Source organism: Equus przewalskii, chromosome 27, assembly GCF_037783145.1.
Source record: "Equus przewalskii isolate Varuska chromosome 27, EquPr2, whole genome shotgun sequence".
In the NCBI taxonomy this organism is placed as follows: domain Eukaryota; kingdom Metazoa; phylum Chordata; class Mammalia; order Perissodactyla; family Equidae; genus Equus; species Equus przewalskii.
The window spans coordinates 28121419-28135371 of record NC_091857.1 but is presented as its reverse complement, the minus strand read 5'-3'; the positions used below and the strand labels follow the sequence as shown (position 1 = coordinate 28135371).

At 40.7% G+C, this 13953-nt stretch overlaps 1 protein-coding gene across 14 annotated transcripts in view; it reads left to right on the top strand.

Moving 5' to 3' along the window:
* Window positions 1-13953, top strand: part of TIAM1 (TIAM Rac1 associated GEF 1) — a 352305-nt gene that overhangs the window by 244965 nt on the left and 93387 nt on the right. For all 14 annotated transcript variants that reach the window (XM_070597276.1, XM_070597269.1, XM_070597274.1 and 11 more), the window contains one exon: window positions 485-657. In XM_070597276.1, coding sequence (XP_070453377.1) covers window positions 485-657 — 173 coding nt within the window. The remainder of the gene's footprint in view (window positions 1-484; window positions 658-13953) is intronic.

Sequence of the window (13953 nt, the reverse complement as noted above, 5' to 3'; positions counted from 1 at the left end):
TATTTCAATTGTTCTCTCCAAGGGCATAGTCAAGAAACCCAGTGAATTGCATTTCCTGGTAGCATATCGCGTGAGACATATTGGGGAGGGGCTCCCCTGGGACAGTCCTCACACAGTGCTAGTTGCTGTTCTGGCCTGTGGAACTCTATTTCCAGTCACTGCTAGCCAAAGGAGCTGCAAACCGCCCCCGGCCTGTGAGGACACCTCTAAACACTCTAAAACAGAAGTAAAGAGTCTGAAAGAAGGGCAGGCGTGAAAGAGTCCCGTCTGGTTGAGAAGCTGTGATATAAGAATCTTTACCTTTCTCTAAGCCCATCCAAGGTCTCGGTGCAAGTGTGGCCTTCTTCTCTTTACTCCCTAGGTTTGCACACACTGTAATTTACAGCCCTTTCCTGGTGACAAGGCACAAACCATAATTTCCACTGCAACTTTTTGTGGCACAAGCGCGCCATACTCATGCAGACCCCTGTTCTTTTTTCCCTAGGGTGTACGCTCTTTTTCTACGAGAGTGATGGCAGGTCTGGAATAGACCACAACAGCATCCCCAAGCATGCCGTCTGGGTGGAGAACAGCATTGTGCAGGCTGTGCCTGAGCACCCCAAGAAGGACTTTGTCTTCTGCCTCAGCAATTCCCTGGGCGATGCCTTCCTCTTTCAGGTTTGTTGGGCACTTCCTTTGTAGGGCATTTCAGACCTCTAAACCAGACACTTTCCCCTCCTGCCTATGAGCCACACCCTGTTTTCCTTTTACTGGTGGGTTTTATCTTTTGCTCATTATTGAAACAAAAATGGTGAATGACAAAATAACCATCTATAGTGAATTCAGAAATGAGAGAACTCATCCAGAGGGTTCCAATGTGAAGCCCAAGAAAGGGTGTGAGTTGAGGTTGAGATCTTCCTCTGTCTGCCATGGGTCGAAGGATTTTTCTGTGTTGCTTTAATACCATTTGTGTAGAGCTTCAGAAAAAGGATCATGAAGATCTTAATTTAGACATGATTCGAGCTGTCAAAATTTTTTATCATAATATGTTCTCTTCTGATATTACTCAGAAAGTGAAATAATGAGACCTCAGCAATGACTCACTAAACGTGAACTGTTTCTCTTCCTCATCTTGTCAGAACTTTTTACGCAGTGTTCTTGAAGTTTGACTGTTAGTTGTGTTAAAAAATGCTAACCTGCTCATCACTTCAGGATTAACACTGACTTTTATAGGTAGTCCTTTGAGTTTGGTTGGTAATGATATGCTCTACCAGAACTTTTTATTTTTTATTTTTATTTATTTTTTTTGAGGAAGATTAGCCCTGAGCTAACATCTGCCGCCAATCCTCTTTTTGCTGAGGAAGACTGGCCCTGAGCTCACATCCGTGCCCATCTTCCTCTACTTTATATGTGGGACACCTGCCACAGCATGGCTTGCCGAGCAGTGCGTAGGTCCACACCCAGGATCCGAACCAGTGAACCCCAGGCCGCCGAAGCAGAATGTGCGAACTTAACCACTGCACTACCGGGCTGGCCCCTGTACCAGAACTTTTCAGGATGTTAAGAAGGCTTTCTGCATTTATTCCAGTAATGCCTGAATTCCTCAAACCTTTATTCCATGCTTCCACTGTGCTGTGCACAGTGCTATTCAGAATACCAAGAAGATTTTGACAAAATTCCTCCCCTTAAAGTGTTCACATGTAATACGGGAGACAGACACAGGGCTAGATCTTTATAGTGTGGTAAAGCCTGACAGTGAATATTAGAGCAAGAGTAGGGATGGATTGGGTGAAATGGACAATTAGAATAGTCCGTGCAGAAGAGACAGCCGGAACAAAGGCCCGGAAGAGAGTAATAGTTTTATTTCACCAAGTTTCTGGGTTTGGACTCTACGATTATTTCCATTTGGGCGGTTAAAGAAATATAAAGTGGTAATTTTGTTTGTGAACAGACAAAAAGCATCTGGTTTTTTCTTTCTTTAAATCTCTAATGTAAAACATACATAAAGAAGAGTACACAAAACACGAATGTATTGCTCCATGAACTGTCACAAAATGAATGTGTAACTACCACCCATGTCAAGAAATAGAAGTGTCTAGCACCTTACAAACCACCCCTGTCCACATACACATATGCAGCCTACTAATTGAATGGAGTCAATATGTATTTTATCATCCAAGGCTAGGACACTTTTGTTTATCTGGGAATGTCTTCATTTCTCCTTCTTTTTTTTTACTTTTGCTGAGAAAGATTAGCCCTGAGCTAACATCTTTGCCAATCCTCCCCTACTTTATATGTGGGTTGCCACCGCAGTATGGCCAATGAGTGGTGTAGGTCCACGCCCTGGATCTAAACCTGCAAACGTTGGCCGCCAAAGTGGAACACACCAAACTTAACCGCTATGCCATGGGGCCAGCTCCTTCCTTCATTTTTGAAGGATAGTTTTGCTGGATATAGAATTATTGATCGACAGTCTTATTTCAATGCTTTGCAAATATCTTTACACTGCCATCTGGTCTCCATGGATCCTGATGAAAAATCAGCTACTAATCTTATGAAGGTCCCTTGTACAGATGAGTTGGTTCTCTCTTGCTGCTTTGGGGATTTTGTCTCTGTCCTTAAACAGTTTGAATCTGATGTGTCTAAGTATTGTTTCTTTTTTTCAGTTCATTCTACCTGGAATTCATTGAGATTCTTGGATATATAGATGTGTATGTGTTTATGTGGCATTTGGAAAGTTTTCAGATATTGTTTCTTCAAATAGTCTTCCTGTCTATTTCTCTCTCTCTTCTCTTTCTGGGACTCCCATTATATTTATATTACTATGCTTGATGGTGTCCCACAGGTCTCTGAGACTGTTTATCTTTCCTACTTCTTTTTTGTTCTGTTCCTTAGACTGGATAATCTCAGTTGACCTACTTCAAGTTCATTGATTCTTTTTTCACCAGTTCAAATCTGCTGTTGAGTCCCTCTGGTAAATTTTTCACTTCGGTTATGTTACATTTCAACTCCAGAATTTGTATTTGGTTCTTAAAAAAATTTTTTTTTGTTTAATTTCTCTATTGCTATTCACTACTTGGTGAGATATTGTTCTCATACTTTACTTCTTTAGAGATGATTTCCTTTAGTTCTTTGAATATATTCAAAATAGTTGATTTTAATGTCTTTGCCTAATAATTCAACATTTGGACTTCCTTAGGGTCAGTTTCTATTGTTGGCTTCTTCTCTTGTGTATGTGCCATACTTTGTTGTTTCTTTGTGTGTTTCATACTTTTTTTGGTTGAAAACTACATTTTAAGTAATATAATGTGATGGCTCTTGAAATCAGATCCCCTACCCTCACCCCCAGGGTTTGTTGTTGTTATTTGTTTTTGTTATTGTTGCTTATTTGTTTAATGACTTTCCTGAAATCTGTAAAATCTTTATTCTTTGTCATGTGTGGCCACTGAAGTCTCTGCTCAGTTAGTTTAGTGGTTAGCTAATGATTGGAGAGATTTCCGTAGGTGCCTGGAAGCAATTAATCTCCCACTCTTTCCTGAGGACCTCTGTGTGTCTGTCTTCAACAATGAGGCAGCTAGTTAATGACTCTGCCTTAACTTTCACCTCTGCTAGCAGAGCCTCAGGGTCAGCCAGGACAGTGACATAGGCCCTTCTCAGGATTTTCTGGACATGTGCACAGTCCTTTACATGATATGGCCTTCTAGATTCCAAGGACTATGGATATCTTATGAATATCTTATTCCCCAGCCTTTCCTAAAGTTTCCTGGTCAACCTCTTTTTTGTCCCACTAGTTCTATCTCAGGCAAACACAATATTAAACAGTTGTTACTGATTGTTTTTCATAAACTGTGCGGGAGTCAAAGCTATTTGCATGAGTGAGTTGTGAGTTAGATCAAATAACAATGAGCCCTGTGAGTGGGGGTTCCCTGTGAAGTGCCAAACAGGTTGAATAATGACAATTCTCTGAGAATGGTATTTTGGGGAAGCTCTAAACCCATTCTGTCCCCTTCAGTGGTTGCTAGACTGCTAGTTTTCACATGATTGTGGAGATAGAGAGATGAGGATGAGAATAGAGCAAGCTAAATGCCCCCAAACTTGCTGTTCTTACTGAGATTCAGCCTATTTTTCCCCGATAAATGCACCTCAGATTGTTGCAAGATCTGATTAATTTTCAGAGTTCTGAAAAAGTTGATTTTGACAGTTTTTACTGGTGTTCTTTTCGCTTTTACAGAGGAGCAGCTTTTTGAGGTCCTTACTGTCCCCTTGCTGCTGATACACTCACCAGGATACTTTAGAACTGTACGATTTTGAAAGTCAGAGCATCACTGTTAACAATTATGCCAGGATAATAGGCATTAACTGCAACAGCCCCAGGCCAATGGGGACATCTGGCAGCCTTTCCATAGGTGTATTTGGGTGGATCCAAGTTTTGAGAGCTCATGAGTAATGTTGCTATGAGTAGTCTGTACGTATGTTCAGGATATATTTGTCCACATTTCTATTTGTATGTACCCAGGATTGGCATTGCTGCGTCAGGGAATATATGCACATATTCAGGGTTACTAGACATTGCCAAACAGTTCCCATATGATTAAGGTACTTATGCTCTCATCTGTACCTTAAGAGAATTCCAGTTATTCCTCATCTTTGCGCACACTTGATATTGTCAGGTCTTTTTAAAAAATCTTTTTAAAGCTATTAGTGTAAAGTTGAGCAAATTTTCATGAGTTTAATATCACCATTTCAATATCATCTTTGTGAAGTGCTTATTCAGTCTCCTGACTGATTTTTTTCATCGGGTTGTCATTCTTCTCTTAATGATTCAAGGCAGTTCTTTACATATTTTGTATATCATCTCTCTGTAGATTATATGCATTGCAAATATCTTTTTCCATTCTGTGGCTTGCTTTTTCCTTTCTTAAAGGTGTCCTTTGTTATACTGAAACTTTTTAATTTTAATGTAGTCTCATTTCTGAAGTCTTCCTTAATGAGTAGTGTTTTGTATATCCTATTTTAAAAATCTACATGCTCTAAGTTATGAAAATATCATTCTATATAACTTATAAGCCATTGTTTTTCTGCATCTGGCATAGCTTTTTATTAATTAATTGGATATCTGGCAGATGAGGAAATGCCTAACTATTCTAACAATAACAATAATAACAATAACAACATTATTGTGGTAGCAGCAGCTATCTTTTACCGAGCCCTCATTGTATGCCACCCCTTGAAAGTGTTTTACAGTGTGAGTCACATTTAATTCTTACAGCAGCAATTGGTGACTTGGATTGTGTATCACATTTCAACCGACTGCTGTAGACTGTGTCCCCTGTTGGGTGAAGCTGAGGCTTACGAAAGCTAGTTATTGGCTGCAAAGTCACACCGTCAGAGTGTTGGGGCTAGATTCAACCCAAACCTCTCGTTCTACAAAGCCTCTCATTGCCTAAGTGTACTGTTTATCTCATTTCTATTTCTATTTACCCTAAAAAGAACATGAGTGAGAGTCAGTGACCACAGTAAAAGGTGACTAACCTTTTCTTGTCCTTAGAATTAAACCACTCATTGGGAAGATTCCATAATCAGAACTTGATTTTGGCCATTCTTGCCTCACCACACAGGTTAAATGATAATCTGGTTGATTTTAGTACACTCTCCTTTTTACTGAAACATCTCTGATGTGAATTCCTTTTGAAAGGACCTTCCTGGCCATAAAATTGCTAATAGAATTTGAATACCCAGTAGGTCACATTGAATAAAATTCTTTTGTGGCAACATAGGACCTTATTCATGAAAACCTCTGTGTCCTCTTGTCATGGTGAAATTTTTATGCTACTTACGTGGGATAGAGCACAGAATGAACCTTTTCAGAGGAAATTACTGCTGTTTGGGATCCATGAGGGCATTTTCTACCTTCTACTTATTGTAATCCACCTAACTCTAGAGGGGCTGAATTTGAAAGAAACCTGTGTGTGTAGGGGGTGAGGGAGATCGACCACGATTATGGAAATAATTTGTAGGTTATTCCAGCCCCAGGGCTCAATTCAGTACACGCAGTTTCCAGAGACTGTTTGCTGCTGATTTGACGCTGTTATTCAGATTCGCCCATGGAAAGGGGAGTCGTGTTACCAGCAAAAATAGAAAAGGGGTTTTGTGTGCAGGATGGGGGTGGGAATGGGCACGAGTGTTAGAGCAGCTTGTATAGAAGAAGTGCTATGCTGTCTGCAAAGGGAGGCTGGAGCTCCTGTACTGAAACTATTTTAATTAGAGTTCTTCCCTCCAACTGGAAGCCAGAATCAACACCCACCACCTACAAGTACAATTTCCTCTTAGGCCTTCCTTCACGCATTCCTGGAGCATGTCACATACAATTCCAAAAAGCTCAGTGACGTTTATGGCAACATATCCTAACTCCTAAGTTTTTAATTCTTATATTTAATGCCTTGGGAACATAGTTGGCAGGCAGAATAAGAATGATGCCTGATTGGGTAGAAAATCATATGCAATTATATATCTAAAGAAGTATAGAAAATATCATCTCTAAGGGGGCATTGCTTTTCCATAGAAAGTTTTTTTAAATCATTTAGAAAGTCACTTGTAGGGGGGTATAGTGTGCATATTGAAAAGAGACTAGTGAGAAAAATAATAATATTTGAACCATTATGTTGAATTGGGGATCAGATGTGGTAGTGCAAGTTGGGTGTCTGATAGATAGCAGATGCTCAATAAATGTTGTAGTTATCATTTTAGTTCTAAAGAGAAAGAGACTGGTTCCCTGTACTCCTCCTAAGTAAGTCCCCTTACAGAAGCTGAATGTGGCTTCCTTGCGAAAAATCTAAGGCTTTGAGTTTCATCAGGGTCTGGAGAGTTATCTTGAAGTGCCACGTCTTGACGAAGGTTCTTGGCACATGCCTGGACAAGAGCAGCCAGATGAGGGGAAAATCTGGACATTGTCTTTCTCAAGGAGGTGTCAAGTGGACTTGGGAGAAAAGGCTTCAGAGGAGACTTAGCATCTTGAATTTGACTGGATTAAAAGTCCAGCCTCCCTCTCAAGGTCAGCACCATCTTTGCAAGGCCCCTGGCAGCTGGTCAGCCTGCCCATTGCATGACCACTTCCATCGCCAGGAAGCTCCCAGCTCTTTGTTAGTTAGCTCCAAGTTCTAGAAAGTTCTTTGTCGTGTTGAGATAACACATTCTTTCTGGGAACTTTTGCCATTTACCTTTGTTTCCATATCCTCCCCTAGAGTCTAAAGCAAGTTTTCTTATTCTTTCTCATAACCTTTTGAATACATAAAAACAGCTCTCCCTTGCCTGCTGCCATGTCACATATTTAGGCTTCCCTGCCTAAGCTTTTCACTGTGTTTTTCCTATGATCCAGTTCCTCTCCTTGATCTTCTTCCTTGTAATCATGTTCCGGAACCTGGCACCCTGTCCCCTATATGGTCCGCCCTGTGCAGCCTGCCGTTTGGTTCCTGCTGTTCTCATTTCCTCCACAATACTGGTGTCAATTCCTTAATTTATTAGAAACCACAACAAACTATTGACTCAAACTGAGCTTGTGGTGTATCAAACCCTCAGCATCAACTCTTACCCAACAAGGTTTTTCTCCATCTTATTTCGTGGGTTTTTCAAAACCCCAAATGCACAACTTAAATTTACTTCTTGGAAACTTTATCTTTGATGGAGTGTATAGATGTTGAAGTGCAAAATGAATACACAGGGCTGGTAATCACTTACAGTCCGTGACCTGCTATTAGCGTGTTCAGAGGTTTCCCCACATATGTTAAAAGTACACTGCAGAGATATAATTGTGGCTGAGCTAGATTTTAGTATATAATTTATATGCTATTATGTATCATCCAAGTAATAGGTTACTAACTATATTCATCTTCCTTTTTACATTAGTTTCAATTTGTATTAAGTCAATGTGAGCACAGAGTTTTAAAGAATTCCATTAACCTGAAAAGACTTAAAGTGAAATCCTGTTCCCATCCTTTTTTACTCTCTTCCCCCAGCCTCTCTGAAACAACCATACTCGACTATTTTAGTTAGGATTTTTGTTTGTTTTTTCTTGCATTTACTCTCATTTCTCGTCAACATCCTGATACTATTTCTCAAGTGACTTTAGACATTAACTACTGACTTTCTGTTGTGATAGATGAATATTTAGCTGTATTATATGCAAATTCTCCTTTCCTCATCTTCCTCCTCTTCCGTGTAGTCATATGAAAATTTAGGCCCAAATCAGTCATCCCCGTTATGCTGTTATGATGTTACCCTGCTGTCGTAAACATATAAATAGTATTAGCTGCTGAACCAAATAGTGTACTATCATTTTATTTCCTTTCTTGAAGAACTTTTTGTTTTTTTCCTGTAGTTAATGACTGCCTCTTTTTTTTTTTCCGCTCAATTTGCTTATTTTTCTGGTTGCTTAGCAGTATTTTCTAAATCTCCAATTTATTAAGCAGTCGATCAGTATTGTTTTTTCTCTGGACCCTGCCCTTCTGCCTCTTGCTCTAATCTGGTTGCTTTCTAGGCCTCGTGCATTAACAGTCACCCTGGGATTTCCCTTCACTGCCCTAGTTAGATTCCTGGATTGCAAGTCTTCCTTTTTTCCTTAATAAACCACTTCATTTTCATTTAAAAACAAAAACAAAACCCTGTAGTAACTTTCTACAAAATGGTTCGTATTTGAAAGTATCTTCATTCTGCCTTTTACTTGAATAATATCTGAGTAATTTGGGATTTGGGTGTGGAAATCATTTCCCCTTTATTCACTTATTTTCTGGTACCATTCTCATTTCTGATTATCTTTTTATACGCTTTATTTTATTTTATTTTTTTTTGCTTTTTCTCCCCAAATACCCCCAGCACATAGTTGTATATTTTAGTTGTGGATCCTTCTAGTTGTGGTATGTGGGAAGCTGCCTCAGCATGGCCTGACATTGGTGCCATGTCCCTGCCCAGGATTTGAACCAGCGAAACCCTGGGCCATTGAAGTGAGGGTGACAACCTAACCACTCGGCCACGGGCCGGCCCCCAATGTGCTTTATTTTCTGTTTTTAAGCTTTAGAATAATTTCCTTACCACTAGTGTTTTGATTCTTCATAGTGTTTTGTATTCTATTGAAATTTTAATTTTGGTCAATTTTTTTTTTCTTATTCCTAAAAGCTTTCCCTACCTCCCTCTTTCTCTCCCTTTTCCCCTCCTTCCTTCTTCCCTGTCTCCCTTGCTGCCTCCCTCTCTCCCTCCTTCCTTCCCCTCTCCCTTCCTCCCACCACATCCCTCCACTTTCATTGTAACCTATGTATTTGTTTCTTTGTTTATAGCTTTAGATTCTCTTGTGTCTCTGAGGATACTATAGATTTTGGGGAAGTTTTCGTGGCTTCAGGCGTTGTTTCTCTTTTCTCCTGATGCATTTTCTTCTGTGTGCTTTGGTCTCTGCCTTTCCTGCTGGAAGCTTTCATCAAATGTCTGTTGATCCTTGACTGTTGATCATATTTAAGTGTGAGACACCACAAAAGTCCTTGGATATCATCTGTGCACATTGTCGTCTACTGGGGGCTTTTATGGCATGAACAGATAAGGCCTTTTTGTTAGGGGAATCTGGTTGACAATATTTGTTGGCCTTTTCTGTGGGGCTACTCAGCTTTGCCAGAGATGAATACTGGCATTGCCATTTGTGAGGCTTCCATTTATTCTCTTGTTGGCAGCAAACAGTTCCTCCTCCTTTTTGTACCTGGCTTCCCGAGTCTGGAGCCTCTCTTCTTCTCCGAGGAATTCACCTTGGGTGGGTGAGGGGTAGGGGGTGAGGGTGGGAGGGGTGCACAGTTGCATGACTTTCTTCAGTGGAGGAGGGGAGCCTCATATTACAGATACGGGCTAATATCTGTCATTCTCTTTACAGATATTAAAAATGATAGTTTCATTAAGGCTTGTATAAATAAAATTCTAAAATATGTTAAACACAGAACCAGTGAGGAAAAAGACTCACATAGGAATTCACATAGGAACTTCATTTCCAACTAACCTCTTATGTAACTGTTTTCCTTTTCCTTTTTGTTCTTTTAAAATGGAAAAAAGAAGTTCAGCCTAGGTTTACAATTATTCTTGTGCTTCTGTAAACTCAAATTATCCAAAATCTTAGTTTCCTAGATCTGGCATACATTCTCTAGTATTTCCCTTGTTTAAAATGAATTTTCCTTTTCCTACCACTCACGTAAACCATTGATTATCTGAAATCACTGAGTATCCTCCATTCAGTTGGATAATTGGCGCTGGACCTCTTTAAATACATAATGAAGCCCCGAGCTTCATCTTAACTCTGCACTCAAAGGGGCTCTTATGCAAAATGCATTTTTTGCTGATTATATTTGTCTCTTGGCAAGAACTTTGCTTATCCCCCTCACTGAACTGAACTTTATACAGTATTTATAGCATCCCCAGAAGGCAAAGGAAGAAACACACAATTCACCCTCCCTACCTGCCTGTCTGCCGTTGTTTGTTTAATGGAAGGTGATGAGTGTTGAAGAACTTGAGAGGGTCTCAGTGGTGGTCTCTCCTTCCAGCCTTTTGACCACTGGATTCTAATGAAGGGCCCCGGGGTAGACCTGATGTCCGTCATTAAGCTTGCCTGGTTTGAGAAGGTGATATAAGGTTAGTGGCTTTGGAGAGCTTTTTTTCTAGCCATGTCGGAATTTAAATCCTGGAGAGGCCACACTGGAATACACTGTATTCAGTTAGTGGTCTGCTGTGATCAGCTCTGAAGTGCTAAGCCTATAAACGGCCGTGAAATGTTTCAAGAGTTTTCTCTACTTAACTCGTTGTTGATGGAAGTCAGCGTAGACTCTGCCTACCCTCTCCTCCCACACACAGCTTTGCGTATGCCGCTAAAAAAGGACGAACTCTATTGAAAAACTCATTGAGTCAATTGTACTCCTTAGGAATTGATTTGGCTTAATGCTAGAGAGTGGCAGACTGCTGTTTTATTTAGACGGGACCGCAGGAGCAAAAATTCTCCCTAAAGGAACTGCCTTCAGCCCCTGACAGGCTTTAAAAGAGTTTGCAGACTTGAGATTTATTTAATGGTTAAAAGGACTGATGGCTAAATTTTTCATAAAGCTGCGATCACGTTTTTGTATATAGCTTTCTCTAGATTATGGGGCTTGATATGCTTTTTTTTCCCCTTTTTGTTTTATCTTATTTTGAAAAATTTTAAATTGTGGTAAAATATGCATAACATACCATCTTAACTCTTTTTAAGTGTGCAGGTCAGCGGCATTAAGTGCATTCCCATTGCTGTGCAGCCATCACCCCCATCCATCTCCAGAGCTCTTTTCATCTTGTAAACCTACACAGTGAACACTGATTCCTCGTTTTCCCTTTCCCCTAACCCCTGGGAACCACCATCTTCCTTTCTTTTAAATAAAGAAATTCCTGCTGCTTTGCCAACGTTAAATATACACCTTTCAAGGGATGTTTACCTTTATCGGCTGGTGTCAGCCTGCTTCATTTCCGCTTATGAACTGGGAGACAGATGTAAACTCTCTGATATCAGACGGGAGTGGGCTGCCCTTGGCTGAGTTTGGCAGAGATCCTGGCAGGTGGAGGGAAGGAGGGCTCTCCTTTCGTTAAGTCAAGAGAGCAAAAGGCCTTTGTTCTACAGAACCTATCAGATTGTGTCTCCTCTTGGAGGTTAAAAGTCTATCATACAGACTCTTGCTTAAAAAGCATTGCTTATTTCGAAATGGAATTCTTACTTTGCTAGTATATGAGTCAGGGTGGGTTTGGTTATGCTGCAGTAAGGAGCAATCCTCAGATCTCCACAGCTTAACATACCTTTTCATTCCTGCCATGTGTCTGATGGCCATTGCCTGTAAAGCTGTGCTTGTCCTGGACACTTAGAGACCCACGCTGATGGAAGCCCATCTTGAGAAATGCTTCCTGGACTGTAAGCACTGGGACAAGAACGGGGGCAATCAGGCTTTTGTTAGGAGTGACACCTGACGCTTCTCCTCAAATTCATTGGCTAAAGCCAAAGGACATGGCCATGCATAACTTCAAAGGGAGCAGGAAGGTTCCACCCTCCTATGTCCCTAGGGCAAGCTCAAAATATTGGGTATACAAGACTGATGACCCCATAGCGAGGCTTTTAGAGCAACTGGTGAGAGCTCGGGGGTCGGGAGCAGTGTGGCATACTTAAAAAAATTTAAGTGGGGATTGGGGTTTAAAATAAATTACTATGTTATCCTTAATTTTTCTGCACTTTAGTTTCTCCAATTGTAAAATGGTCACCTGGGCCCCTTCTAGATGAATATTTTTATTTTAAATTTTAAGTGTGTAATTTGTATTTAGCAGAGTTTGCATCAGGAGTTTAAAATCTTTCCATCTGTCCCTCAGGTATTATGTCAGGGTTGTAGGTATTTCCTTTCTTGACTCCGCAGAGGATTCTGATGGAGGCAGAGACGAGCGAGGAGTGTCTCCGGGGAGTGGCAATGGACCTCCCACTGAGCATTGCTGTTCCAGATGTTTTTACAGGAGACACAGCCTCTTCCTGTTAGGGGCACATGCCAACTCGGCATGGATTTCATCAGAAACACCCCCACAATGTCCTTTTAAAATGGGGGGAAACACCAGCTCCCTGAAGCCTGAAAGCTCCTTGTTTCCGTTGAACTGTCATACAAAGGGGAAAGTCTGTTTCGGCTCAAGGAACTAGCCATTTATCAGCTGTTACCAGGCCCTGTGGAGGACAAAGGAGTGATGCCGAATGGGTTATGCTGTTTGGAACTTCCCTTCCAGTCTCACAGGGGCAATTTTTAATGAAAAATAGAATCTGATGTAGAATATTTTTAGGATAGTTATAAAAAAATTATATATAAATATTAGGGTAATACATCTTGGAAAGATTCTTTTAAACTTTCTATTAAAGTGTAATATACATACATAGAAAAGTACACATTTTGATGTTGTTTCACCAGCTGGGCACACCCATGCCACACACTCATAGAACCAGGACCCAGACCAGGAAGCAGAACATGGTCCGCGCCCCAGAGGCCCCCACTGTGGTTCCTTCGGATTTCACCCCCTCCCCCCATTCCCACTGACTTCTAACAGTGCACATTAGTTTTGCCTGTGTTTGTATTTCATGTAAATAGAATCTTGAAGTCTATACTCTTGCACATCTGGCTTCTTGTCCTCAATGTTATGAATGTAAGATTTATCCATATTGTGCTGTGTAGTCGGGATGGTATTTCGTTGTGCCATTATACCACACATGACTCATCCATTCTATTGTTGATCTGTGTTTGGATAGTTTCCAGTTTTGCCCATTAGAAATTGTGCCGCTATGAACATTTTGGTACATATATTTTGTTAAGCATATGAATGTGCTTCTGGTGGGTATATACCCAGGAGTGCATTTTGGGGGTCACAAGGCGTGCACATATTCAACTTCAGTAGGTAGCACCAAACAGCTTCCCAAAGCAGTTAGAACTAGTTTGCTCTCCAGCCCCCAGCCAGCAGCATGTAAGAATTTGAGTTGCTCCATATCTTTGCCAACACTTGGTATTTTCTTCTTGGAAGCTTTTCCGTTAGAAAAATATCCTTACTAGAGTGTTTTTCCATCTGAGCTAATTTCTTCCATAAAAATAAAAAAGTGAAAAAAATAACCCACTTAGCAAAATATGCACTGATGGCTGAGGTGCACTGAGAGACTCGAAGATCAAACATTGTACGTTGTCTGAGGCAGGAGCGAGCATGGTGGTTTCATAATATGTGGGAGGATCTTAAACTCGGTGTTTTTTCTTGAGTATCTTTCAAGTGATACATAAAGGCAAGACACCAGATAATGGCTTTCTTTTCTTTTCTTTTCTTTTCTTTTTTTTTTCTTGCTGAGGAAGATTTGCCCTGAGCTAACATGTGTGCCAATCTTCCTCTCCTTTGTGCGTGGCTCACCACCACAGCATGGCTGGTGAGTGG